The 21,730-nt window shown below is 41.2% G+C and overlaps 2 protein-coding genes across 6 annotated transcripts; one reads left to right on the top strand and one right to left on the bottom strand.

Moving 5' to 3' along the window:
• Positions 1-248: 248 nt before the first annotated feature.
• On the bottom strand, positions 249-15,915 carry LOC134879076 (ATP-binding cassette sub-family D member 2-like). The gene is made up of 10 exons (XM_063905360.1): positions 14,739-15,915; positions 14,099-14,279; positions 13,532-13,653; positions 9,402-9,564; positions 8,702-8,796; positions 7,957-8,102; positions 7,178-7,323; positions 6,067-6,151; positions 5,219-5,344; positions 249-5,027 (listed from the first exon to the last, which is right to left on the bottom strand). The coding sequence occupies exons 1-10, from the start codon at positions 15,681-15,683 to the stop codon at positions 4,823-4,825; spliced, it is 2,214 nt and encodes a 737-aa protein (XP_063761430.1). The 5' UTR covers positions 15,684-15,915; the 3' UTR covers positions 249-4,822.
• LOC134879077 (regulator of DNA class I crossover intermediates 1-like) lies at positions 15,184-21,722 on the top strand. Of its 5 annotated transcripts, XM_063905362.1 has the most exons (13): positions 15,184-16,496; positions 16,595-16,634; positions 17,138-17,285; positions 17,671-17,803; positions 17,942-17,999; positions 18,276-18,387; positions 18,493-18,593; positions 18,755-18,882; positions 18,973-19,138; positions 19,347-19,413; positions 19,508-19,559; positions 19,807-19,834; positions 19,934-19,994. In XM_063905362.1, exons 1-10 carry the CDS (start codon positions 16,474-16,476, stop codon positions 19,383-19,385), a joined length of 948 nt encoding a protein of 315 aa, XP_063761432.1. In that variant the 5' UTR covers positions 15,184-16,473; the 3' UTR covers positions 19,386-19,413; positions 19,508-19,559; positions 19,807-19,834; positions 19,934-19,994. The 5 variants fall into 5 exon arrangements, with proteins under 5 accessions (XP_063761432.1, XP_063761436.1, XP_063761434.1 ...); XM_063905366.1 differs by lacking the exon at positions 16,595-16,634 and having other exon boundaries at positions 15,186-16,161; XM_063905364.1 differs by lacking the exon at positions 16,595-16,634 and having other exon boundaries at positions 15,186-16,496.
• The last annotated feature ends 8 nt before the right edge of the window (positions 21,723-21,730 follow it).

The following is a 21,730-nucleotide window of genomic DNA, read 5'->3' as shown; positions in this document are numbered from 1 at the left end:
TTGTTAATGTTAGGAAAATGAATACATAAATATGAAATGGAAAATTACAGATTAAATCAATACAAATGTAGTAGAATTTTTATGACTTTAGGAAGATTGTTTTAAGATATCTAGGTATATGATTTAAGGTCTTAATTTGACTAAAATTAAGATTATTATTGTATTATGATGATATTTTGATAGTTTAAATCTTGAAATGGTTACCTTTATATTCTAGAAAGTGATAGTGAACAAACACACAGGGCACATTCTTTCGAGGTTGCACTGTATTGGTTTATTTACAAGAAAATACATCTTCATCTTTTAACATAAAGTGATCTTTGCACATGATTTTTGAACAGATGACCTTTATGCCGATGTACCTCTCTTGGTTCTAAGTTTAAAGAATATAGATTCCTACACATGCACAATGAGATCCTAAAAACGGAAGTCTGAGCTACTGTTCCAGGAATTCATAATATAAAATAGTTACATATGGGTTTTGATTAAAAACTGTAATTATGCAGTAACTACAAAGTGTAGTTAAACCGGGACTGGAGAAACTGTATCCCTTGTTCTCATCATTCTGTCATACACCAACATTTGCACTTTCCCACTGTACCAGTTGACAAACCACATTTAAAGTAAATCCCAATTCAATGTGGTTCTAAAATAATAAAATAATTCTTCATGCACAATCAATACAATTACAAAATCATCATATATCAAACACAAAGCAATCTTGTATGATCTGACCCATGTATTCATTGTCTTCATAACCTTTAGAGATTATTAATCAAACATCATAGATACATTCAATCTCTTAATTACATATGGGGAGATAAAATGATAACATTTTAGTATCAAAGTTTGTTAGTGAGGATGTCATTACAGTACAGCCTAGGTCAAAAGTAGTATGGCACTGAAGGCCTAACATCAGTGGTCAGTAAGCTATCTTAACTGGTTTCCTTAAGCAGTAAGAAATGATGAGGTGCCATATTAAAATATAAAGTCAATGTAGACTTTTACTCCGCCTTGCAATTGGCCTAGAATCAACTTCAGTCATGGAAAAATAATAAAGTTACTGGCCTGCAATAACGATGTTTGGCCACTCGAGGGCAGCAGACACAAGCTAGCATTAAAGTTATGCTAAATGTGAACATCCTTATAAGTGGCTTTTACAAACTTACTAGCAGTGGCCTTTTTACACATTTTACAGATATGAAGCAACATTAAAACTCATTTTGAAGTCCTATACATCATGTATTTCTTTAGCAAAAACAACCGGACATTAAGCTGCTAGCTTAATGTTACACTTGTAACACTAGCTAGCTAGCTGCTAAATTTTTATAATTGTCACGGTCTGCCCATTGATGATATAGGAATTCTGATCATAGCCCCTTATTTAGACATTAAAAATAAGAAAAGATGTAAATAAGAATACATGTCCTGTGCACAGGATACTAGAGAGCAAGTGATTTCAATGTTGAGAGTGTAGCCTTAGCTAGACTCAGTTTTGCTGTGTGTCAAATTAGCCTCACATTAGCCATATATTAATTTAAACAATTGGTCATCCTTTGAGAACATGCTGCACAAAACAGACCATATTAAGCAACTCAAACCACAGAAAAAATAATACCTACAATTTTGACCAAAAAAAAGCATCTATAGCGAAGCAAAATAAAAACATACTAAGATACAGCACCTCATCGTTTATTACCTCATCCTGAAATAGTACTATATCATACTTTTTAACTTAAGAAGCTCATGCCTAAAAATGTCAGGCACTGTGTGCTCTTTAGCTGACCTCATGTGCCAGTGTGACTTGGCAGCCTCTGTGTCATTCAGCGGCTCTCTGGCCTCCTGTCAACAGAGTCTGACTGACAGGCAGATAACTGATTTGAGGTCAGGAACAGCAGTACAGAACCCGGTTGAAAAGACTTACGCCGTGGCTACACCCGACGTGCAACTGAAGCGCAGCGCACGCGGAGCGCACGTTCTGCGGAATGTGTCATTTGACTGGCTACACCGGCAGCGCAGGTACAGCGCAACGTACAGGCAAAACAAGACTTTGGTTGTCTTGATGAAACTGCAACACCGAGTTTGTGTTTCATCCATCGATCGTCTGTCGTTATCTTATCTGTAGGCTGAATAATTTGGCTAATGAATTGACGACAACAGATATCTCCATGGCAACTTGTCTATCAGAGTCTCCGGTGAAAGGGAACATGTATTCATTTCCTGTACACCGGTAGTTGAATAAAAAACAACAACAACATACAAACATATGTTATGACCCATTTCTCTGTAAAAAGGGTCGCCCACACCCCGCGCAAAAAACTATAAGTAGAAGACTGGTCTATTTTAGCAAATCTGCGCGGCGCTTGCGGAGCACTTGTCTGGTGTAGCCCCTTTATTGATTACAATGGAATCGATTGTTGCAACGTGCGCTGCGCTTCAGTTGCACGTCCAGTGTAGCCACGGCTTTATGCCTATGACACTCTTCTCCATACTAAATGCAAGTGTTATTTATTCTTTGCCATCCAGACAAGATAATCAGTGGGCAATCCAGTGACTTCCCCCTTTAGATATTAAAGGGATAAATTGGCATTTCTAGTTTTTCTTCACCAATCACATTTTTTGGGGGGGAGTGGGGTTCCACATTATGTTGTCCTTCTGGAATCTAGCAGCCATAATCCTGAGTATAACAGGGCTGCATCCGAATGGTATTAAGTCCTTTTTTCGAACTGTACACTAAAATTCAAAATGGGAGGGTACAAAATCTGAATGGAGCAAAGATGTTGGCTGCAGTCCCAGCGCCGTCTACTAAAAGGCATGAGGGAGTTGCCAACATAGGTATCAATTTACATAATTAGTTCCATAACTAAGGTAATGCAGTTCGAGCTTTGAACCTTAAAAGATGAATCGTTTACTTATTTTTCTACAGACAATCACAAGCCAAGTGTAGTTTAAAATAGGGCTGTGCACTTCTTCATATACCACTGATGATGTGACTGATTGTCAATTGTCTGTTAACCAAACACCAGAAATGTCAAGGTAAAGACATTAAGATTTCACCAAATATTTCTTTCTATGTACCTTCACATACAGTATGTAATTCAATTTCTGTTAAGCTCTATGCCCAATTTGATGTGTAAAAACTCTAACCCGTGCTTCTGGTGAAATCTGAAAGTCTATAAATGAATAGCAGAAACATCAAAGATACCCTGTTGTGTTTCACTAATCTGGGAGGACAAACAGCCTCATTTACTTTTGCTGACTCGTTATGCAGGACACAGGTCTGAACCACAAAAGGGACAATTTGTAAAAGCAGCCCCAACCACAGCTTAGAACTACCACAGCACACAATGTATACCTTATCCAGCAGAAATAAATGATGTATGTAATGTAGCAAACAACTAATTCACAGTTTCACAACTTCAAGATAAGTTTCTGTCAACAAACATGGAGGTTAAATGAGTGAAAGCATGTACTTAAGCTGTTCATATTAGCCCTGGACCCAACAAGTCCTCAAATATGTCAACATAATATTAAGTATTATCTAAAACATACAACTCCATGTAAACACACTCAATGATATTGAAAGATAATCCATTTTAAAAAGTTGAGAAGTAATAGTTGGAGCACAGCAATATAGCGTCATCAAACAGCAAATTAATATGGAATCTCCTTTAAGTAAATTTGCATATTTTGTTAGCCCATTATGCTATTTTGCAGCTAAACAGGCTCGAAAGGACCCACATATCACTGCTGACTAAGCAGAGTCCCAGCATGCATCTGGCACAGTCAGACACGCAATGGTGTTTTGTGTCAACACAGAGGACAGCTTAACAGGTGGCCTGTGTGTGTCTGACCCTTACACAGTGTCTACCTGTGAATCCAAGAACAGACCATATGTGACTACTCAATAGACCAGCGTAAATAGGCTTGCTCTTTGCTCTTCTTCGTTTGTAGGCCTTTTTAGTTCATTGTATTTGTTCAATAAAGCAGACACCTATAGTTTTTGAGTCAGACCTTCATCACTGATCATTTTAATAATAGACCCTAGATGGGGTTTTTTCTTTGTTGTCTGCAACTGAGCCTGTATCAGCAGTTCAAGGGGTCTTAAAAAGGGGTAAGATGAGGTATAAGAAAAGGGATTGTACAGCGGTTAGGTACACCAAATAAAACAAAAGGCATATTGTGATATTTTGAAAAATAGTCTCTTTTGACCTCTTAAATCCAAGAGGTCACCTTAAGTTCAGTAAAAGCTCAAATCTACTTCTAAATTATAACAAATGACGATCCTGCACGACCCGGTATACTGGGCGTGGAATACTGCTTTGGATATTATTAAGTGGTTCTCGATAGATTCAAAAGTTTTCCAGCGAAAACGCAGCTATCACCTTTTTCGACAAACGGAAACAGCCCTCTAGAAGCAGAGTAAAGTGCTACAAAACAAAACCGAACGTTTAAAATCTACAACCCAGTATGCAGTCGATGTGTGTGAGAAGGGGTGATAATACTGAATCCACTTCCACGCCTCAACTTCTCGGCATGAAGCGGGGCAAAAGAGAGATTAAAAGACGAGAGGGGAGAAAAGAAAAGCTGAAAGGACTGGGATTAAGAGCTCTCCTGCTTATGGTACAAGGGAGAGGCTCGGAGCTAAAGAAACAAATCTAAATAAGCAAAAGAAAACAAAAAGAAAGCCTGGAAATAATTAACAAATCATTCTTTCATAGCCTTTTCTTCTCCTCCTCCCCCACTCCTCCTCTTCTTCTACCCTCTTTATTCGTTCCCCCTCTGGGCCTCTTCCCCCCTTCCCTCCCTCTCTTTCTCTTTCTCACTCCTCGGATGTTTTGAGGACAGAGTCGTCTCCCAGGATCTTGCAGAGCTCGTTGAGGCGATGCTGCATCTCGGGAATGCCGGCCAGCTGAGTCTCCAGTCGCTGTTTCTCCTCGGTGAGGGAGAGGCGCGTCGCCGTGTCCAGTTGCTCGAAACGCCATCCTCCCTCCCCGTCAAACTGCAGCAGGTGGGTGTGGAACTTCCTAGAGGCGGAGGGGAAGTATTTCAATTTGGCAGAGATGTGTCACATTTCTGAATTTGGTGTGTAAAAGGAATTCACAACTTCAAAAACAAGTTAGATTTCACAAAGAGTTACTTTCCATTTCATTTTTGGAGGCAATTTAATTTCTGTTTTATTCATTACCCTAGAAACTCTGTGTGAGATGTGTCTTACCACAGGGATGGTCTGTGTGTGATGGAGAGCAGAGAGATGCCGGAGTCCTTAGCAGTCTGAAAAATCTTTCCCTCCACGTCAATGCTCACAGCGCTGGTGCACTCATCCAGCAGTGCATATTTGGGCCTGATAGACACAGGGAAAGGTGTGTTAATTATTGCTTTACAGACAGTGATTAACTAATGAATAAGATCATCTGCAAAAGGTTTTGAACATAAAAAGGTTATACACTTGGATGATAAACACCAGGATTATACAGGAAATGTGATGCTGCAGAAAGCCCACTCTTACCCAGGTACAGACGTGCCAACACTGACTGTCAGATGACCAAGGGTTTATCTGAGCGTTTGAAGGTATAGCCAAAGGAAATAGGCTTAAATATTAAACTTAAAATAAATTAAGGAATGACTGACATGCTAGCTACGACCTAAATGCTACTGTCAAAACGGCAATATGCTCTGATTGCTAGCATGCAAATGATTACCAGGTATAAGGTTTACCACGCTTTTAGTTTAGCGTGTTAGCATTCGCTTATTAGCAAGCTGAGGCTAATGGGAATGTCAATTTCAAATGTTGACCTGATGTTGGCGCTAGATCACAAAAGTGGGAATCACAAAAGTAAATCCAAATAGTTTTTAGAGTGGGGCGTGTCCGTATCAAATGTAATGGCAATCCATAAAAAAGATAATGATAAAGTCTGATCTGACCATTACACTGTGCCATCTGTGAGCCTGGCCTGGTTAAAACAGGTTTAATGTTTGTGTCAGTTGGTGGTTAACGCTCCAGGTGTGTCACATGATGGTGATTTCAGCATAATGGCTGACAACAATGATGCTGCTTCTCCTTACCTGTGGTAGAACATGCGAGCCATGCCCATCCTCTGCTTCTCGCCTCCTGACAACACGTCTTTCCAGTCCAGCTCAGCATCCCAGCCTGAACGTGAAAGAAGACATGCTTGAGAACTCCTGCTACTAACGTGTCATCTAAACATAGACATAGGGGAAATATAATCGAAGAAATAAATAGAATAGAAGTATTTTAGCAGTACTTTGTTACATTAAGAGGCAATGCTAAATATATTTGGAGCCGTGCACTGAATGATTGAAATGTAAACAGACAGGTTTGACCGACAACTGTTATTATCCAAAGACATTTTGAATAATAGAGCAGCGCGTGATGTTTGTTTAAAAGGTTTAACCAGTCTATTTGTTCCACGAGACAGTGACGCAACTTTCTGCAGAACATTTTTTAAAGACTTAAGAGAAAATTCCTTGAAGCAATGCATGTGTGCCAGCTTTTAAGACTAATCCCTAACTGCATATGTGTGAGTTTATTTGGATGCGGGACCGTTCTCAACGTTTCCACAGTGCAGTCATTCACACATTAAGCAGCTCTGAGCTTTCTACAGTAAGTGGTTCACAACAAAAGGCCTGTGTGCTGGGCACTTAGATGAGAGTGGCTGCCAATTAACCAGACACTCAAGTTTGGCCAATACCAGTAATACTAGAGTGCACGTGATCAAGATTCTTGCTGGTACACTCGGTTTACATAAACTTGTGTGTTTGATTTGAGGAAACCAGCAAACCGGCTCTGCAGATTAAATGTGCAGGCTGCATTTGACAAACATGTACAATTGAAACGCTTGAATCAATAACACAGAAAGGAGAAGAGGAAAATCTTTGGACTGGATTCAACTTATTGTACTGACTTGTCTGATGGATGTTTTGTCAATTTGCCCGGTTTTGTCAATGTTGTTTATTCGGTCTTTTTTGTCTCATTTCTAGTTATTTTGTCTGCTGGCCATATTCACAATCTGTACTGTCTACTTTAGGTCGCTTTAACTCTTCAGAAAGTGTTACCCAAGCTATATTTCGTGCTTCTCTAATGTTTTCAACAGCATATTTTCTCTTGAATCACACAAATCCACACCGTAGTAAGTATCCTGTGTTACTGTCTTACCTCCCTCCCTGGTGACGATGTGTTTTAGGTTGACTATGTCCAAGATGATGTCCAGGTCCTTGTCACCGAAGCCTCTGGAGGCCATGTCTTCCACCGAGTCTGGGTAGATCACTTGGTCCCTCAGTGTACCCACTGACATGTATGGCCTGGTGAAACACACACACACACACACACACACACACACACACACACACACACACACACACACACACACACACACACACACACACACACACACACACACACACACACACACACACACACACACACACACACACACACACACACACACACACACACACACACACACACACACACACACACACACACACACACACACACACACACACACACACACACACACACACACACACACACACACACACACACACACACACACACACACACACACCTTAACCACTGACTGTTGCTTTGCTAACCTCTCATTTCATTTAGGGATCCAAAAAAAAAATTGGTTTGTGAACAAAACGGCACTTAGCAACAAGCCTCTAAGGAGAATCATGTTGGATCTATTGTATTTGGGTGTTGGATTATTTTAGATGAGCGCCTCACCTTATGTATAAAATATTAAAAGGTATTTCAAGCCTCGTCTGGGTGGTTAATATTTTACTGTGACCAGAGTTCTGGTTTCTCTTTGTAAACCACACACACACAAACATATCTCGTTACACTGGATTAGATTACAGGTAGGGCTCGCTGATTGTTTTGGTACAGCAGCTGAGGGTTATTAAAAAAACGGTGTGCTTTTGCGTGTATACCTCTGAGGGATGTAGAACATGTGTTGAGGAGAGGGTTTGTGTAAGCGGCCGCCATAGACAGGCCACAAGCCGCTGAGGATCCTGAACAAAGAGCTCTTCCCGCAGCCGTTAGGCCCTGTGATCAAGAGGTGCATGCCGTCCTCCACCTGAGATTGAGAGCAAACATTTTAATCCCACTTAAAATGAGTTAACATCAGTATAATTAAGATGTAACAGGCCTAGAGAGATGGAAAGTGGGTGTTGACCTTTTAAAGACAGGATTTACCTCCATATCATTATACACAGAAGATCTGAAATGTCAGCAAAGAAAGAGCAGCAAATTGTTTCCTGTTTTCTTATAAACATATTATATAAAAAATACATTTAAAAAAGCCAAGTTTTTATGAAAAAGCATCGTAAAATAAAGTGTCAACAGATTTTCCTCCTAGGTACCAGCTCAATGTCAGCAGGTTTATTGACCTGAGCTTTCAAAACTAGATCAGTGCAGTCCTGACTGGGGTCTGATACACCAGCTGCTATTTTAAATAAATACTCCAACAGGAGATGCTTTCATTTTCTTTTTAAATAAGTTTAAAAGCTAGCCAAGGATGTATGCGTTTTCTTTACTAAAAAAAAACAACCATTAGTTAGTGTGATGGCAGAGTATGGATAAGAGAACATAAGTGCCATGTATACACCATTAACGGGACGTATTAAGAGGAGTTAGGTGCTTGACGGGAGATTAAATGATGGGGAGCTGTCTCACCTTGACGTTCAGGCAAGACACTACTACGTCCCCATTGGGCGTAATAATTGGGACATTTTCACACACGATGCCGTTGTCCACATCTATCACTTCGCCTGAAAAGAAAAACCAGAGAGCCAAAGAGAGAAACAAAGAATGAGTGAAGTAGAGCAGAAAGTGAGGCTAGACTGAGGGATTATACAGTTTATAGGAGGAATTATGGGTTAAAAATAAAAGAAATCCCTCTTATCTCTTAGCTTAACTGTGTTCTCTTTCAGGAGATTCATTCTGGGGTCAAATGGGTATTTCCAAAGGGTATTTATGCAAGGATTCCAACCTTTGACCAGGAATTTATCGAGCTTATGCACATTGACCCGGATACAGATTTGGTTAATTGTAAAAAATCTGGACAGAAATGTATCTTTTGCTACATTTCACTATGAGTAACTTACTATATCCAAATAAGATTGTGTGGAGAAGGGCTAATAATAAAAGTTGGAAGTTAAAATGATGACTGATAATGTGAGTCGGGGTTATTTAAGTTCACACAATGCAATGTGACCAACCAACCAAAGCCACTAGCTCACCCCATCCTCCAGACTGCAGTGCTGGTAAAGGTTTGCCCAACATAGCAACAGTATCTAAGTGTGTGTGTGATTGTGTGTGGTGTCTCTGTTTTAGTTCATTTCCATGAAGCGTGTGTACAGCAGAAGAGGCTAACCTTTTATCTCCAGAGGTCCGTCTATGTGCAGCTCAGGCTTGCTTTTCTTCTCGGCTCCTGTCGTGGCAGATAGAGAGGAGCGCTTGTAAACCCCCCTCTGGACGTCCTCAAACACCTCGAACATGTTGTGGACCCGTGCAGTGTAGCCTGCCAGCTCCGTGACCTGTCCAAACAAACACACAAGGGTCAAAGGTCGTTACGGGGTAGAGAGAGGAGTGTTGGGTTAGCGTGACCCAAGACAAGATCAGATTCGGAGCAAGGTCAAGGCCATGTGCTGATGAAACTGGGCGTGTGGCTATTTGTGTGTGTGTGTGTTCAAGCTGATTCTTAGCAGTAAGAATTCTGAGAGTTAATATACTTAGAAACACAGTTCATATAATGTGATTAGATTATATACCCACATGTTATCTCATCACATGTTAGGGTTGTGAAGACAGAGCGGTTAGCTAAAACTAATAAATATATAGTCAAAATGGCAAGCTAATTTAGAATATTTAGCTAAACTTGATTGAAAACTGTTGAAGTAGCTAAAATGATAAGATCAATGGTTAGACTTAGCTTGAAGTAACAGCTAATTTGCTCAAATATGGCTGAAATAGTTAGCTTAAAGTGGTGAAAAGCTAAATGGTTTCTTTTTTTACGTTAGCGTAAAGGAATCATACATTGTAGAACTAGTGAGCAAAAATAATTCACAAATGATTTACTGTAAGTTAAAATTATGAATAAATGGTCAAAAAAGTTAGCAACAAGAAAGATCAAACAGGTATAAACAGTAAGCTAAATGTTACAAATGCAAGATGAATAAAGAGAGATGTAATGATCTGTCCAGCAGCGGCTCAGTCAGTAGGGGCTTGGACTGTGAATCGTAGGGTTGCCGGTTCAAGTCCCCCGAACAGACTTGAAATATGGAAAGTGGACTGCTACTTGGAGAGGTCCCAGTTCACCTCCTAGGCCCTGCTGTGGTGCCCTTGAGCAAGGCACCGGACACCTCCAATCCCCCCTCCCCATTGCTCCCCGGGCGCTCCTAGTACTAGGATGGGTTAAATGCAGAGGACCAATTTCACTGTGTGTGCTCTGCTGTGTGCATGTATGTGACTAATAAAGAGGGTTTCATCCTCCGATTCTATCTGTACAGCACAAATTGATGTAAACCGAGATTAAACAAAAAGCATTAAGGTACGAAAGGGAAAGTGTTAAACAGAGAGTGTTTTGAAATGAGAAAACAAGAGAAAAATCAGCCTCTTTCTTTGGCTCTGGTGTTGCACCCTGCAGCTAGACAATGCAGGCTGTTGACACAGCTTGATTATATTAAACAACAACCACCAATTCTGGGAATCAAGATACCATGAGAAGCTTTAGAGATGTGACTGGCTCAAAGAAAAAGGAAACCAAAGAGAGGTTACAGATTAGAATAGAAATGAGGATTTCATTCATTCAAGTGTCAATTTTGCCGTGAGGAAGCTAAAAGGTGTTGTCTGATCTAAAAAAATATATGTGTAAAGATTGTAAACATGCAGTTTTGTTTTTTTATTTGTAGAGATTGCTGTCTGATTTACAATTGCAAACACCATCCCCATCACTTCTGTGTCTTGTGCGCTGTCATTACCTCACTTAACCATTGTGCAAATACTGAATTTAGTAAGAGAAATATTAAACAGCTCACTTTGAAACTATTTGGATCCATCCTTGATATCACTCAAAATAACGCACCTTCTGCAGAGACCAAAACTATCATCAAAAATCAGCAATGTTGCAGAACCTAGCCCCACATCCAAGCTCCACTTGCTCCACCAATTGGAGTTAGTGAGTTAAATATGAGCCATAAAACTACCAAACTATTTAAAATGCCCCAAAATGACAACAGCATTTTAGTCTATGGGCTCAAAAAGTGGCTAAATTCAGGTAGTGAACAGGTGTATTCTGCTGTGGTTCTTCTGCATACACAAGTAGAGCCATGATAAATCAGACCAATGCATATAAAAGCTGTCCTCCCCCACGTGTCTGAAAAGAGTCAGAACACATGCTGCGAGGGAAAGTGAGAAATGAATGCAGAAGTGCGGGCTGAAAGATCAACAGATGGAGGATTATTCACAGCTAGGCTAAGCCCCAGGAGAAGGAAGGAGCTCTGGACAGTTGACACACACACATGCACACACACACACATGCATGCCAAACTGCTGGCTGACCTACAGAGACATGAGGATGGCAGTCTTGAGGAATTAGTGGATATAAAAAGTGGAGAGTGGCTTCTGTAGCATAAGTGTTGTGCAAAGCTTTAATGGAGGAATTACACAAAGTCTCTAGATAAATATTGGACTATGAGACCCACTTTGCACTCCTTTGTTGACAACAACAACTATGCTGTAAAAAGCAAAACGAAAACAACTGAAGCTATTTGGTCAAGCTTACTTCCAGATTGGGATAGAACACGCTTTCAAAGAATGAAATAGGAAAAGCAAATCTGAGTACACAAGATGATTAACATACTGGGATACGTCGGTACATGTCATAGGCCCGTCTGACACACACACACACACACACACATACACACACACACAACTGTCAATAGTCAACGTTTGGAGGTGTGACACGGAAACACAGCTAAAGAAACGTGCACCATCACTGGCCTGCTGCCTGTTTTTGCACATGCCCAGCTCCAGGCCTTGCGTGCAGGGGCTTGCTGCTGCACATGTGACACTGTGTGCTGTATGCATGCTAAAACTTGTATCCTCCAGCGATGTGCTTTAAGCAAGAAATGTCCAAAGAAGTGACAGCCGTGACAATCCCCCCCGTTCCACAGGTTTGCACATTACTGAATTCAAATGATTCCCTTGCAATCTGCTCCGGATGTTTTCTAAGATTTCACTGCAGTTTGAGCCTTATGTGTACTTGCAAAATGTGGTTGTGTGTTGTCTGGCCCTGCACATTCTCGTGGGAGTGAAGTGGTAGAAAGTTTTTGAGAAAAGTGACTCATGCTTGAGGAAGCAGTCACTAGCATATTAAACAGAGTTCTGATTCCTCCTCTCCTCAAGTCAAGACAGAAATGTAAGTTCCATCGGTACCTTACACAAATACTACACACTATGTGTTATTATGGAAATGAGTGCATATGAGCAAAAGCAGTAACAGCAGACGGCTTCACCATCAAGTGCAATCAAATCCTCTTATAGACCTCAGAATGCAGCCGGGGAGAGAATGCATGAATGGGCCTTGCTTTTATTCCGGATTAAAATGCAGTAAGAGATCAGTGATTTTGTAAATGAGGCCTTTTATACGCTTTACTTTTTTTCAGTCAGACTTTAAATACATTCCTGTGCTTGCATGGTGAGCTTCACAAGTGGAAAGTAGGGATATGGATAAACAGTATGTCAATCTGTGCATTCATCCACTCACTGTCCATACATCTGTTCGACCACTTGTCCATTTAAACCTGGGCCAGTGCAGTGACCCAACCACCCATGCTCAAACTGTAGCCGGAAAAATGATCATATACAAATAATGTCCTCGCTCCTGGCATATAATGTCACACAAATTACAGTAGTGAGAGGAATATGTGACTTGATGTGCAAAAACACAATAAAGGGCAGCAACTGGTTGATTGTTGTTTAATCTGAAAATGATTTAATTGAATTATCGCATGGCCTATTAAAGGTCAAAAGGAATATTGTCACAATTCCCCAGAGCTGCAGGTGAGGCCTTCAAATGCCTTGTTTTGTCTGATCTAAAGCCTTCAACTCAAAGATCTTTCATTCACAAAGAGATAAAACTGAAGCTGCAAACGCTCAAATTAAAGTAACTAAAGAAAGGTTCAACATATTTTTGGGATTTTTACAACAGCTACATTCAAACGAGGGTTGAAAAGCCAAACGGCAAAAAAGATTTTGCACCTGTCTTGGCTGCACGGGGCAGGGCTTATCATGGCTTTTATTAATGACCTCATACCCTATATGTGTCATGTATAGGACTTTTGTATTGGAATTTACAGGAGGAACATGGAAGCTTTATTTTCAAGTGACAAGAGGGGAACATCTTTTAATAGAAGAGGAGAAAGCCCTCATTGAATTAACTAAAAGAACAAAGACAGTGCACTCCAGCAGAGCCTCGTTAACATCAGCATAAGGCGTCCTCACCTCTTTGTAGGATGACATGATCCTCTCGATGGCGTCAGCCCCTGAGGCTAAGAGGTTACGAGCGGTGGTGAAGGCCTCTGTCCTCTCGCTCACCATCACGTGTGTGCGTCCGTCTGCTGTTTCTAAAGAAGGACAAAAGACAAGGTGTGAGACATTTGATGTAAGAAACAATAGATATATCTTTAAATGAGCAACAAAACAGATCAACTTCCAATTTTGCCCTCTCTGGATACTCTCACAATGCACCTACGAGCATTGCGGTGCCATGGAAATTTGTCATTTAAATCAGCGTTGACACCACAACAAGGCAGTAGTGCTCATGGGCACACAAAGGGACTCAGTTGTAGCTTTATTTTGACTCAAATGAAATGTCATCGGGGAGGTGGGCTTCTGTTCTCACACATGCTAATCAGCCCTCTTGAGGAAGAAGCCGTAGCTCTTGGTTTGGAGGTGCTAATGGAAAATGTGTTTGCACCAAAGAGTAAAATAGTGGCACTACAAAGCAGGTACTGGACAAACATTTTAATTTCCCTCTGTTTGGTTTGGGGCAGGTTATGGCATCCTTACTGTTATCAGCGAAGCCGGTGGCCGTTATGATCGGCACGGCCACCATGACGAGCCCACAGGCGCTCCACACATACTTCATGAGGAACTGCTCGATCATGATGTACCACAGACGTTTAGACAGGATCAGGTTCATCTGGTCCGCCAGAGCTCGGTAGCACTTCTGCAGCTGACGCATCTCCACCTGCAGAGGACAAAATCTTACAATATTTAAATCACTCCCTGCATTTCTGTAATGAAATATTGCAGGACCTTTCAGTTTATCTTAGACTGAACTTGTATTGATTGTAGTCTTGGCTAGCATGCTTGTGTAAAGATAATAATAGGACTGATTTACATGTCCCTTTATGAACTTTGTTACTTGATTTTGGCTATCAATATAATCTCTTATCTTATGCAAGTGGACAATACTTGTAGAACGGCCAAAGATAGAGGGTAAATAAAGTCTGATACACTTGCAGACTAACTATGATGGACATTTAGACCATATGTGATACTAACCCATGGTCTATAAATGATTTATTAATGGGTTAATGGATGTACTATGTACAATGCAATTACCACCCATTTTTTTGTATGTAATGTTGCTGCAAGCCTGCCACAACAAATGCAAACTTTATTCTACAGGTCCAGCCATGTATACCTTGTGTCCCCTGTAGAAAGCGATCTCCTCCGCATTTGCAATGATCCTGGAGTGCACATAGCGCAGGTAGCCTTTCCTGTGAGCCTCCTCGGCCACCAGTTTGCCAAATTTGGGGGAGCAGGCCCGGAGGACCTTAGCCGTGATAAAGACCACCAGGCCGGCCAGCAGGGTCGGCCCACTGGCGTTGGCCCCCCTGGATCTCGCTGTCTGAATCAGGGTGTAGGAAGTCAGCACCACGTCCAGGATTGGCTTGGTGAGGTTAGAATAGAGGTGAGCCACGGATTGAGAAAACATCATGACGTCCTCTGTGAGAGACTGGTCCGGGTTGGCGAGCCTTCCGTCCATGTTGCTGACTCTGTAGTAGGTCTGATCGGTGAAGTAGGTCCGGTATGCATGGTTCACCAGCCGGGTGCGGAAGGCCAGAGCCAGTTTGCACTCCAGGAACCGGATAGCGCTGTTGACGAACGTGGCCGGGATGGCAATGAGGAGCCATTTCATCAGCTGGTAAATGAAGCTCCTGGGTTCCTTCTCCACTATCGTTTTAACAATCTTCCCGTCCAAGCTGGCCACGTAAATAGACAAAAACGTCCTGGATATCAACGCCACCGAGTGCAAGGAGAGCAAAGCGAGCTCTTTTGACACAAGCTTTGGGAAGAGGATTTTACCAAGTTCGAGGATCTGCCTGAAAAAAACCGCATTTACTCCAGGGGATGACTTCTTCTGCCCCGCAGTACATACCAGTGTTTTTTCCAAACAAGTAGCACCGTTTTCCGCCTTTGAACCCCGGCGATTATTCCTGTTTTCTTTGTTTTTGCTGAGCTGCCTGCAGATGATGGGGTACAGTGTTTTGACACCGTAAGCAGCTGCTGCAAGAAACACGGCTTTCTTCGCCGCAGCCGTACGGTCCCACTTTATTTTGGACGCCGCATCGAGGATGTTGGACATTTTTCTAACGTTAGTCGTCTGTTCTTACGATCCTTGCAACACCCATCCCCCAAAATTCGACTCACCGCGTCGACATGAATAGAGAGAAGGTCTTCTGGTGGTAGGATTGATGTAAAGCGAACCCGATTCATGTACCGCTACATCCTGCTCTTGTTGTACAAATGTGAAGCAAGCAGGACACACTGCATTGTACTTCCGGTTTCTAGTTGTCAAAATAAAAGCTGAAGGTCAACTTCCCTTGCAGTACAATGTCATACAACACTGATTCAACTGCCTGGCTTTTAACGTACATTTGCGTAACTTCCTGAAAAACTGTAGTTTTATTCAGCGACTTGACGCTCCTCATTTCCGCCCTACTCGTTTGCAGTTGCTTTTTTATTGTTCGCGCCCCCAGCGGCAGAAGACGATTGGTTGCGTCACTGGACGTAACAAAGTAGTCTCTACTGTTTCTACTGTATGGCGGTATCCTTGTTTTAGGGTAAACAATGTCATGGGACAGGCATTATTATTATCCAGACAAATATAACGTTGGAGGCAAAATACACCACTGACAACTTTCCCAAAAGTGGTCAACGCATTATTACACCTTTTTATACTCATGTTTTAAGTGGCGCGTGACAGTATAGTTGTTGTTCCTCGTGCAACTCTGCTTACTTAATTACTCGAACGTAACATGTCTACCTAGCAACAAACATTAAGCTAGCTAATGTTACCACTGTACTTTTACACTGGCATTAGTACTCAGTCTGTTGTTTCACTGGAGGTTTTGTGAAAGTTACTGCCGTTGAAAATGAATTGGGTCGGTGGTTCAAGGTAAGAGAGGGGATAATGTTCAGGATAATACTATGAATGTACCTGCTAATGTAAACGTTGGCTAGGTAACGCTAACGCTGTAACGACTCTACTTACAGGAACAGGTTTGTTTTGAAGGATGACGCAAAAAAGCAGAGGGTGAGACAGCCAGTGGTGGAAAGTAACTAACTAGATGTACTCAAGTATTATACTGAACTACTTTTTTTTTGACATATTTGTATTTTATTCAAGTATTTCCATTTGATGCAACTTTATACTTCTACTCCTTTACATTTCAAAGTAAAATATTGTACTTTTTACTCCACTACATGCATTTTAACAGTCACTTTTACTAGTTACTTTGTATAAAAAATACATTATAGATATGACATAATGCAGAACTGTACTACTATTCTCTACAGTGCTTCATGCATCTACATTTTGTCCACATTGACAAAATGCTCACATGTATGTAAAAGGATATCCATTCTGCACCACAAGTACTTTTACTTTTGATACTCGAAGTACATTAAGCTAAAGGATCTGAGTACTTCTTCCAACACTGGAGACAGCTCAATAGGAGCTTCAATGACTTTACTATATAACGGTTTTAAACTGTGACTAAGTCTACCTAAGTGTTCTGGGATTGCTCTTTTCCTCAGGAGTTTTTTGAAAGGAGGAAAATGCAACTGAAGTTGAAAAACTTGGGAATGGCTTTACCAGCATCTCCTAAAGGCACTAGTTCTGGCAGCATGGACCTGGTGACCTTGTTTATCGTCAACCAGATTGCTGCTAAGAAAGACATTAAAGGTGAGAAGTAGCTATTACAGACGGATGCATTATAAGTAAATAATTACAGTTACCAAAACTCAAACTAAAGAAGCTAAAAGGGAAAAAAACAACACAAGTTCAAGAGAAAATGATGAAGTGTAACCCCATCCTCTCTTATAGTGTTCACATCAAACCTATTTAGTGTCTGAAAACCACCAGACATTGTAACACACTGTATTAGTAAAGGGTAAGTTGTGAAATGCAGTATACGTCCCTTCCAAATAATTAAAAACCAAATAACCCTTCTGCAAATATATGGCTTGTGTATGTCTATACAGTATGACTACAGTTATATCTATGTACCAATGCCTTTGTTCGTCAGTCGTGTATGGAAAAGGATGTAGATTGATAATGTGTTTTTCAGATCCTCCTAAGGTGGCAGTTCTTGGCAGCTATAAAGGAGGATCCAAGCATAAGAGAAATGAGCCCCTGGTTCTCCCAATGAGCCCTTGCTCTCCTTCACAGCTGAGTCTTGTTGAGGGCCAACCTCAGTACAGGTAGGCCTGCTCACATTTCATTTATTTACGATCACCGCTATCAATATAGAATAGAATTCATATGGCGTATGAATTAAAAGTCTGTATACAGTCAGTTGTTATCAACATTCATTGTTTATATTTGGTGTCAATATCTAGTGATCATGGAATGAGGAAAAGGAAGCATGTTATTCCACAAGGCTTCAAGTGTCGGAAGGTTAGTCACTCTCCAGCTATTCATGTTGCACTTTTTTAGCGTTAGAAAAGGGGCTTAGGTCGCATAGTCGCCAAACAGCAGAAACCCCTCAGTGTGGACTTGTTTTTCTCGGCATTCGTATTGGTTTTCTCCTACAATCCAAAAACCTGCAGGTAAGGTCAAATGTTGACTCTAGAAAGACTGATGACAGATGATGGATGGATGGATTTTCGGAAAACGATCTGAAGAGGAACAAACAATTGGACCCTAAAAAGTTTTCTTTCTTCTGTTCCCCAGTTGTCACCAGTGCTGGAGTCAGCTTTCTCCGACAACAGTGTGTCTGACTACCATCCACCCATCACCAACCCTCTAAGCCCCTTCTCCACCTCCTCAGCTTCTTCCGGCCAAGGTAGTGTTGCACATTATCTTATAGAACAATCTTTTAATGAATTAATTGACACATTGTTAACTGTGCATATCAGTCCACTTAGGTCTAATCAAACTGTCTGCTAAGGTTTATTCCCCCTGCAGAAGAACCTCCAGCAGAGAAGCCAGACACAGCTTCCCCACTGCTCCCCCCCACCCTGGGACACCTCAGGGCTGAAGCAGACCAAGGTAAGGAAGAGAAAATATTATTATTTGAATGTATGTTTCACATTAATGTCCTCACATTAGGTCATGCTTACAGTTGCATTTATTACATAGGCATGTACTCATCTAACTCCACACGTATGATATGCTGACATGATGCTATAATATCCAGTTTATTTTGCTAGTTTCAGCCTTTCTCCCAGCCCAGAGGAATGGCAGACAGTATCCCCTGGTCCCGTGGATCAAAGCCCCCTCTCTACCAGCTGAAGACCCCCACAGCAGCACAAGTCCTGTTTAGAAGTCAAGAGCCAGAGTGAGAACTGTAGAAGTTGACAAGAGTATTTCAAATTCTGAATCAACCCGGTCATGTAGTAGCACTCAATTCCCATGTGTGTTATTACAGTAACACAGAGGCGAGGGAACAAGCAAGATGCAAAGTCTCCTTCTCCCTCAACCAACCAGAGACGAGGAGGCCGTGTTGGACTTCACTCTCAACCAATCAGAAACTGAGCAGCAGTTTGAGGCAGATGTCTTCAGAGGCTTCAGTACAGAAGAATGTGAAGGAGAAGGTGAACACTGCTTAAAACTTTTATGCAATCAGAATCAGAAATCTTTGTCCTAACAGGAAAAAGGGCAGATATCTAAAAGTAGGCCAAAATATTCAATTAGATGAAGCAAAACTAAGTTCAAAACCATGGTTAAATTAAAATGCACCATAATAAAGGTGAGGATAAAAGAAGTGACAATTACTTTCTTGTTGGTTACATTTCATCCCAGCTTCTCATTTTGAGGGAGGTCCATCAAAGATTTATCTGAAAGATGAAATACCTGCCGAATCCTCACAGTACGTGTTCCAATATATAACATAAGAAACACCTTTTATTATTCATATGTCACATACTTTGTTTTTACGTTGTGATTGTATCCTTCACTTTCAGAACCGTCCCTGACGCTGAGTGTATGGAAGTGGAGGACCGCGACCTCCTACATGTGAGTGTGTTTAGTCAGCCCGTTATCGCCACCACATGGCAGAGTCTTGAACTGCATCCTGTGGAACCGACACGAATTAAAAATAATTTAAACAATAAAAAAAATGCTAGACAATTAAGAACATGTAAACAGATTCTGCATCATCAGCTGTATCAGGTGTATCATTTCATCCAGATAGAGGGATAGATGGGAACTGTGCACAGTGTAGGCAGATGCACTTTACATGTTAATTCTGTTTCATTCACAGCTCTCCAACTACACTGACATGAACTTTTGTAAGTGTCTTAAGCATCTCCAATTAAGCCCCCCGTTTTTTGTGTATATGCTGGAGAGAAGACAATATATTGAAAAGATTTTTTTTCCCACTCCTGCAGCATGTCTTGAACACAACAATGTCTTCATGAATGGCTGCGAATACTCGCCAAGTTACTCTTGTAGGAGAGGTTACCTCAGTTCAGACTCAGATGATGTAAGTGAAGTTACAATTGGAGACATTTTTTACATCTTGCTGGTGTGGTGGGACTTGCAATTCACCTCAGAATAAATGTACTTTATACAATATTAAGAGTTATATATTGCATTAAGATGTGTTTGAACATGTTAAAATATATAACTGAGCTGAATAAGAATAAGAAAACCATGCAAACATACAGCAAACTTGCAATGAAAAAACTTAATTAAAAGGGCCCTATTATGCTTTTTTGGGGTATTCTCCCCTCCTTTAGGCTCATGGCCATAGCTCCAACACATGATCACGATCGGCTTAGGGGCGGGACATCTCTAATCTGTTGACCAATCACCAAAGAGTTGCTGCAGCACAGGCAGTATGAGAAAAATAAAGCACTTTTTGAACATTGAAGTATGGAACAATAGAGGCACAAAACAGAATTATGAAACCTGAGAAAATGCATAATAGGGCTCCTTTAAATATTTTTCAGTTCCAAAATGCAGTGTGAAGAAATGATTACCTCTAATATCCAAACCTTGTAAAGCCACGGTAGTTCATTCTTAATTATTGTGTTTTGTTTTATTATCTGACAAGTAAATTCTATTACTTTAGATCTAGCCAAGAGTGCCACTGATTAATTGCTTTTCCCATGATACACTGGGTCAACCCGGGGATAATGTGTTTCTCTTTCTAATTGTATCTTAGGAGGAAGAATGCTGTCAGCCGTATCTCCAGGCTTCCTCTTCATATTTGGTCCCAGCCTGTTGTGCAGACAACCTAAACCCAAACCCGGGCTCACAGGGGAATCCCAAACAAAAGCACATAAAGCCCAGCCCCCTCACCCCGCTCCTGAAACCCGAAAACTTTAGAGATACACAGAAAGTTATAGAAAACATGTCTTTCCCCGTTCTTTCTCCTCAAGCTCAGTGCGCCCAGACGTGCAAATGCCAGAAAATAGCCAATGAAACGCGAGAGGCAGGAACTCAAACTGCTGCTGAGACATGTGACGCTGAGATTCAGTGCAGCGTTGTTGAAGACAGAGCAACCACTGAGTTTAACTTGCCACCTGTTGTTGTGTCAGTGCAGCATCCACCCACAGGGAGGCAGACCGATGCTGCCGCAGAGAGCACACACACTCCTCCAACAGGCAAGGCTACAAGTGGAGACAAGCTCACGCCCTGGCTTAAGAAGACATTCAAGGCTGGTTCCCTCTCAGACAGCAGCATTATAAACATTATCGATGGGAAAGTGATCCAAAAGAGACCCAAAAAACATTTTCTAGATGCTCCCAGCGTGACAGATGTCAGAGGTACAATGCGAATATGTCACAATTTTGATTTATATAAAAAAAATCTTTAAATTCCATTAATTAACGATTTCTTCCTCTTGTTTGTGATTCAGGAAAGGGCAGGGATGAGGGAGAGCGACAGGAAAATGGCCGGCTGGTTAAGGACCTCTCTAATGAAGCGAGGGAGGAGGTCACATCTGCCACCAGGGCTAACAGACTCTCAGAAGAAGCAGAGACTCTTCAAGAAATAGCTGGCATACTGCTCCTGCTCAAACAGAGGAAGGAAGTCAAGTAGATGCATGAAAGCAGAAAGAGAAAATGCCTGTTCTGTGCATTTTTTCTAAAGCTTTAACCGTTTTATTTAAGCGTATTCAAAGTGTTTGTTCTGAGACACATTGTGAAATAAAGCCCCAAGGCGTTACTCTGATTCATACG

Source organism: Eleginops maclovinus, chromosome 17 (assembly GCF_036324505.1).
Source record: "Eleginops maclovinus isolate JMC-PN-2008 ecotype Puerto Natales chromosome 17, JC_Emac_rtc_rv5, whole genome shotgun sequence".
Taxonomy (NCBI): domain Eukaryota; kingdom Metazoa; phylum Chordata; class Actinopteri; order Perciformes; family Eleginopidae; genus Eleginops; species Eleginops maclovinus.
The sequence above is the reverse complement of the archived record's forward strand: the minus strand, read 5'-3'. Positions and strand labels throughout refer to the sequence as shown.

Bases quoted from the DNA above. Each gene is read 5' to 3' on its own strand.
- LOC134879076 (XM_063905360.1), bottom strand. From the start codon at position 15,683: ATGTCCAACATCCTCGATGCGGCGTCCAAAATAAAGTGGGACCGTACG. The intron at 8,797-9,401 runs GTTAGCCTCTTC...TTTTCTTTTCAG, and splicing joins CGGACCTCTGGAGATAAAAG to GCGAAGTGATAGATGTGGAC. The intron at 6,152-7,177 runs GTAAGACAGTAA...TTTCACGTTCAG, and splicing joins CATCGTCACCAGGGAGGGAG to GCTGGGATGCTGAGCTGGAC.
- LOC134879077 (XM_063905361.1), top strand. From the start codon at position 19,000: ATGCAAAGTCTCCTTCTCCCTCAACCAACCAGAGACGAGGAGGCCGTG. The intron at 19,139-19,346 runs GTGAACACTGCT...ATTTCATCCCAG, and splicing joins AGAAGAATGTGAAGGAGAAG to CTTCTCATTTTGAGGGAGGT. The intron at 21,317-21,408 runs GTACAATGCGAA...TTTGTGATTCAG, and splicing joins CAGCGTGACAGATGTCAGAG to GAAAGGGCAGGGATGAGGGA.